The sequence below is a fragment of the Mesoplodon densirostris genome, chromosome 8, assembly GCF_025265405.1.
Source record: "Mesoplodon densirostris isolate mMesDen1 chromosome 8, mMesDen1 primary haplotype, whole genome shotgun sequence".
In the NCBI taxonomy this organism is placed as follows: Eukaryota; Metazoa; Chordata; class Mammalia; order Artiodactyla; family Ziphiidae; genus Mesoplodon; species Mesoplodon densirostris.
Window position 1 is genome coordinate 48344304 of NC_082668.1, and position 6700 is coordinate 48351003.

A 6700-nucleotide genomic window follows, 5' to 3' on the forward strand; every position below is an offset into this window, starting at 1 on the left:
GAAGGTGGTGTCAATCATAGTACTTATCAATCTGGCCAAATGTTAATATAGAAATAGTTATATGATACAAATTGGGGCAAGTAGGGTCTTCCTGTGAGATTTTTCTATGTGAAACTAGCAGGAATAATTCTCTCTTCTCTCCTGGGCATCAAGTACTAAAAGTATTTCCAAGAACTTCCAGGGACCAAGTCTCTTGCCATGTGAGAATATCCCAGAAACTCATGCAAAGCAGAATGAGTCTTAGAGGATCAGGTCCTTGATTCCAGTCTACGAGGCTCTGAGATGCCCTGTTCCTGCAGATCTTCATTTAATTCTCAGAGATATCTTATATCCTTCCAATCCATCCTGTGCTTAGATTCAACTATGTTGAATTGGGTTTCCTTCAAGTGGAACTGAACATCTCTGGCTTAAACAGCATATTCAAAAGGGGAATGTCAAAGGATACTGCATCATGCTTACATTAGAAACCTTCTTTCCACTACTCCTCAGTTATTCATCTCTACCAAATCCTATGTTGGAATTGGAAATTTCCATTGCATGGGCTTATTTATAACTATAATGTGGGTGTTATTGGGATTCCTCATTTGCCGTCTTTAATATCAGCCTCTGCTACTCAATAATGCAATCTGTACATTTGCTCTTTTTTTTTCTTTTTACTGTAAAGGTTGTGTCTTCTCAAGTAGACCCAAAAGGCTTAGTTTTCCCATTGTTTTTTAGAGCTACAGAGCTTTTCCACGTAACTCCTCTTTTTTCAAATTCATATGATAATCAGCTATTCATTTCCCTGTTAGATCTCCTAAATTATTTTCCAATTAAGTCAAAATGTTTAACTTACAAAGAAAATTAAGAGATACTCCTGTTTCCCTTTTTGAAGGAAAATTATTTTTGCATATATTTTAAGCATGGTCTTCACTTTAAAAAATTACTTTAGAACCGTGAAGAGAATCTTACTGACTATATTTATCTTGCATCTGTTTCTTTTTAAACATCTGTATAAAGACTACCTTATCTAGTACCATCTGAAATTTATAATTTATTCATAAAGCATTTTTTATGATTTCTGTGTTTTTTTTCTATATTTATATTATTCTCATATTTTTTTCTGCTTTTTCTTAAAAGCAAAATTTTTTCTTACTGAATCTAAAGCTAGTGCATAATTAGACAGAAAATTAAAATTAATAAAATTAAAATTAAAATTAATAAAAATTAATAAGAGAGTAAACTTTTCACTAAATCTAAACATGTAGTTATAAATACTTAATATGCAGGTGGACACTTTATTTTTTTTTTATTATATTTTTTCAGAGAGTATCACTCCATTTATCTGAAATTCCAGAATAGGCAAATCCATAGAGACATAAAGTAGATTAGTGGTTGCCAGGGGCTGGGGGGGTAGGAGGATGAGAGTAACTGGTAAAGGTACAGGGTTTCCTTTTGAGGTGACAGAAATACTCTGGAACTAGATGGTGGTGACGGATGCACACCATCGTGAATCTACTAAAACCCACTGAACTGTAGACTTTAAAATGGTGACTCTTATGTTATATGAATTTTATCTCAATTTTAAAAAATGCAAAAAACCTCATAAAACCACATAAAGAGGGCCTCCCTGGTGGCGCAGTGGTTAAGAGTCCGCCTGCCGATGCAGGGGATACGGGTTCGTGCCCCGGTCTGGGAGGATCCCATATGCCGCGGAGCGGCTGGGCCCGTGAGCCATGGCCGCTGGGCCTGCGCATCCGGAGCCTGTGCTCTGCAACGGGAGAGGCCACAACAGTGAGAGGCCCACATACCGCAAAAAGAAAAAAAAAAAAAAAAAAACCACATAAAGTGCTTAGAACAAGGCCTGGCCTGGAATAAGCACTCAGTTAATGCTAAGTTGATTAATACTAACATTTCCAGTGAAATTATTTTTTCCTTCATTGTAACAAGTTGTCTTGCTGCAGTTTTTGTTTAACTTTTAATCCCAGCCCTGCTTCTTCCCATCCCACTGATAAGAAAGCCTGGGGCTCCCTCTTTTGGTGACGGCAGAGATTCAAACCACATGAGGCCCTGGCCCAGGCAGAACCCTCACCCCAGCCCTGCCCCTTAACCACAGTAAAAACCGGGGCTAGGTGCTCTTCCTTCTTCTCACAGAGCTTCTCCCCCCACCAGAGATCTCTATTACGCAAGCAGTAAACCTTTCATATCCTCATCGGTCTCAACATTCAAACCAAATGGAGGAAGGGTCCATCCTATTTCTGAAGGACAGACAGAACAGTGACTACTATCCTTATCTTCCGGCCACACTGGGCCTGCACTCCCAGGTGACAACAGTAGGTGGCGGTGGAGAAGAGTGTTCTCTTTATCCAGGGCACATGCGCTCTGGTTGGCCACAGTCCCCCCCACTCCCAATCGCCTGACTCCCAGCCTCCTGCACTCATTTACTCTACCTTCCCAGCTGCTGTAGGTGCATAGGTTTGCAGTCCCAGCTCTAAGAGAAAGCTGCCTCGAGGCAGGTCTGCAGCTGGGATACGGCTCCATCTCCATTCTCAGAAAGTGGTTCCCTCCCATTTGCCTTGGCTCCAAGATGGCCCAAGCCAGCCCAGCCCAGCCCAGCACCTGCCCACCTGTGGATAGAGTATACCTTCATAGAGAATGCCCTGGCCATCCCTGCTCTGGAGGCATCTCAGCTTCCAGTGCCGTCCACTCTTGTCTATCAGCACTGTCCCTGCTGGCAAAGCCTTGAGCAAGGTGGTCACCCGGCTCCGCTTCAGGGTCTGAGGGCTCTGCCTGGTTGTCCGAGGGCTGCTCCAGGAGGTTGGGGATCTGCTCCAGCACCCTTTGGGTTTCTCACAGGTACTCAAGGTATCTTCAGATTCAGAACTGTCACCTTCTGAGAGAAGGGATGATGGGGGAGAGGGAGCACAGCTGGACCATTTCACTTTCTTGGGAGATATTTCAGAACTGGTGTTCCTCCTTCTCCTTGAGCCTTGGGAGGATGGCATAGATGGCTTGACAAAGGTCTGGGACCCCTCGTGCTCCTCTGTAGGCAAAGGTTTTCCACAGTAGGGGCAGAATTTGAAAGTTGCTTCAACACCTTTGCCACAGTCTGGACAGGAGACCATGCTTTATGGGGTTAGAGTCGGGCCCTCAGACTCACTGGGCTGGAAACTCCATCTTAGCTGTGTCCTTCTCAGTTGCCCTGCTAAAACTTCCGCTTGGGCAGAAGGCGCTGTGCATGCATCCTCTCCCTCGCGGGAGGACTAACACCTTATTTTTTTTTTTTTTTTTTTTTTTTTTTTTTTTTTTTTTTGCTGTACGCGGGCCTCTCACTGCTGTGGCCTCTCCCGTCGCGGAGCACAGGCTCCGGACACACAGGCCCCGCGGCCATGGCTCGCGGGCCCAGCCGCTCCGCGGCACGTGGGATCCTCCGGGATCGGGGCACGAACCCGCGTCCCCTGCATCGGCAGGCGGACTCTCAACCACTGCGCCACCAGGGAGGCCCTAACACCTTATTTTTTAAATTAAACTTTTAAGTTATAGATTTATGTGAAATTCTAAGAAATAATATGAATAACAATATGGTATATAATTATTTTTATATATTACTGAATTGTATATTTTTAAAGCAATTTTTGTGTCTATATTCATGGTAGATATTGGTCCATAGTCCCCCCCACCAACACCTTATTTCCTGCACTCTCTTTATCTAGTTTGGTTATCAGAGTAATACTTAACTCGTTTCATAATATGAATTGGCAAGTGTTCGCTCCTCTTCAGTTTTCTGAAAGAGATTTTCCTCTTTTCTAATATATGTATTCAGTGCTATAACTTTCCCTCTCAGCACTGCTTAACTGTTTCTCATATAAGTAGATATGTTTTATTTTAATTTTCATTTCATTCAGTTTAAGGTATTTTTGATTTCTCTTGAGAATTCTTCTTTGATTCATGGATTGTTTACAAGTATGTTGTTTAGTCTCTAAGTGTTTGGAGATTTTCCTGTTATCCTTCTGTTAATGATTTTTTGTTTAATTGTGGTCTATGCAGAACATACTCTGCATGATTTCAATTCTGTAAATGTTTTGAGGTTTGTTTTGTGGCCCAAGATGTGGTCTATCTTGGTGTATGTTTCATGGGCACTGGAAAAAATATGCATTCTGCTGCTGTTGGGTGGAGTGTTCTGTAAATGTTGATTAGGTCCTGTTGGTTGGTGAAGTTTTGAGCTCTTCTATATCCTTGTTGATTTTCTGTCTAGTTGCTCACTCAATTGTTGAGTAAGCTGTGTTGAAGCCTCTAACAATAATTGTGTATTTGTATATTCCTCCTTTCAGTTCTGTTTGTTTTGTTTCACATATTTTGCAGCTGTGATGTTTAGTGAATTCATATTTATGATTGCTATGTCTTCTTGTTGAATTGACTTTTATCAGTATATCATATCTCTTTCTGGCAATTTTCTTTTTTCTGAAGTCTACTTTATTTGTGCTGACCAAAGAGCATACATCATTGTGCCCACAGAGTGAGCAGAGCAAAGCCATGCATGAGCTACTTGGGTAAATATATAAACACAACTGCAGAGGACCCCATACCTGATCCATCATTTATATATAGGAATGTATAGCCTTGTCCTACCAAATCAAGGAAACACAAAACATAAATGATAAAATTAAGATGGAAAATAAAATAACTGATGCAGAAGTGAAGTTTTTATTCAAATATCCCTTTAAAATCATTGAATTGATATTCTCAGAAATATATGATTGAGAAAATATTGCACTGAGTAATAATAATAGGCTGCTATGTACAATATTAGGAACAATAATATTGCAATAAAGAAGTAATCTAAGAATATGGATTGAGTACCTGGAAATAACAGTATTGCTAGGATAAAAAGAAATCCACGGAAAACTGAAGAAATTTAGATGTATAAGTAACACTTAGAATTATAGTCTTTGAGAATATTAGGGACTAAGGCCCCTCCATCATACCCTGTCTAATCATCCATTACATAGATTGGTCCCAAGCCCCCTCAAAAGTAAAAATAACATGAAAGCTATATCCCAAAACAGCAAAAATACAAAAAGAGGAAAAGTATGACTAATAGTTCATCTGAGAGGATAGATCCAGTAGCTCTGAAACTTGTTTAATAGAAATATCAGAAGAAGAGGATAAAGAGATGAAAACAATCAAAAACATAATTGAAGATAATTTTCTAAAAATTAAAAAATAGCCTTGAGTGCCAAGAGAAAATAATGAAGCACATCTTATACACACTCAGATAAAAATGAATCATACTACACATTCTCATGACAAAAATTTTAATAAATCAAGTTTTAAAAAAATCCTAATTTGTTTAATGACTAAAAACAGCTCCTGATGAAAGAGCAAAACCTGCTAATATTAGACTTTTCAGTGACAAGAGGAAAATGAAGGGATATGGTAAGAATTCAATGAAATGATAACCTTAAATTTATGGGTGGGCATGATTTTGAATCTAGATTCTTATACCCAACTAAACTTTTATTAGGGCAAAATAATGAAAGTTTTAATATGCTAAGACTCAGAGGATTTACTGCTCATATAATCCAGGGGGGGAAAAATCACTTAAGGATGTACTTCAGAGAAAACAAAATGTATTCAAGGTAAATTATTACCTTTGCTCTTGAGATTATTTATGTCTACTCTATTTATTTGTTGGAAGTACTACACAATGGCAAGCTGTTGTGCCATACTCTGCATGTTCCTTACTCTGCATTCAGTGATGCCTTTTGGTAGCTTGAAATCAGTTAATGCTACAAATCAGGACTTGATTCTATATTTTGTTGTTTGCCTAGACTTAAGAAACTAATGAAGAAAATAGTAATCATGCAGATCAAAGTGTGCCATGTCTAGTGTTGAAGCTTAAAGATGTTTCACTTTAATAAGTATAATTTGTATAAGGTAAGAAATAGTCTAACAGCAGATTCTAAATGAGATTTAATGACAAAACATTTTTTTGTGAAAAGGATTAGATGATTAGGATATAATTCCATGTGTTGAATTATGGTTGGATTACAACCATAGATTTTCTACAGAAAAAAGAGTTTGACAAAAATCCATGAAAGCATTCTGCAAAATTAATAGGTGGGATAGAATTTACAATAAAGAATATTGTGTATTTTATTATCATTTATATATCACCAAAATTTATAAAACTTATATAAGTATATCAACACATACATTCCCCCCCTCCCCAGAGAGCCAGTTGTTAAATGTTTACTGGAACAGTACTGGTTATGAGTGATTTTAATTTCCCTTTTTATAGCTTTCTTGTGTCTGAATTAAATATGGCTTTTATTTTATAATCAAGAGAAAGCATATTGTATCCAAGCTATAACAGACTGGTATATCACCTAGCTTTAGCTAGGTGATATAGTACCAGAGTGCCACAATGTTAAAGTGGCTGTTGAATGGGTTCTCAAGTTCAGAAAGAAAAGTTACATAAGCTATATCTAAGGTACACAGGGCCAGCCTTGTTTTTGTACACAATCCCATTTAATACTCATTATAAACCAACAAAGTAACCATTTTTGAAACTTTAAAGATATGTGGGACAGCAAGTTCAGAGGTTTAAGTTGGAGGAATTCAGATTTCAGGAGGCTGAGTGAAATGATATTTACCCGATCTCAACAAGGCAGATCCAAAAATGCTATTTTGCCAATATACTGAAATTGAAAGACTCAGG

The 6700-nt window shown here is 38.4% G+C and overlaps 1 protein-coding gene across 1 annotated transcript; it reads right to left on the reverse strand.

The window, feature by feature from the left end:
- Window positions 1-2160: 2160 nt before the first annotated feature.
- On the reverse strand, window positions 2161-3104 carry LOC132494735 (inactive serine/threonine-protein kinase VRK3-like). Its single transcript, XM_060105948.1, has 2 exons — window positions 2624-3104; window positions 2161-2237 (listed from the first exon to the last, which is right to left on the reverse strand). The coding sequence occupies exons 1-2, from the start codon at window positions 3102-3104 to the stop codon at window positions 2161-2163; spliced, it is 558 nt and encodes a 185-aa protein (XP_059961931.1).
- Window positions 3105-6700: the final 3596 nt, after the last annotated feature.

Excerpts from the sequence above, each read along its gene's own strand:
- LOC132494735 (XM_060105948.1), bottom strand. The coding sequence starts at position 3,104 with ATGGTCTCCTGTCCAGACTGTGGCAAAGGTGTTGAAGCAACTTTCAAA. Across the intron at positions 2,238-2,623 it reads CCAGGGCATTCTCTATGAAG|AAATAGGATGGACCCTTCCT; the intron begins GTATACTCTATC and ends TCTGTCCTTCAG.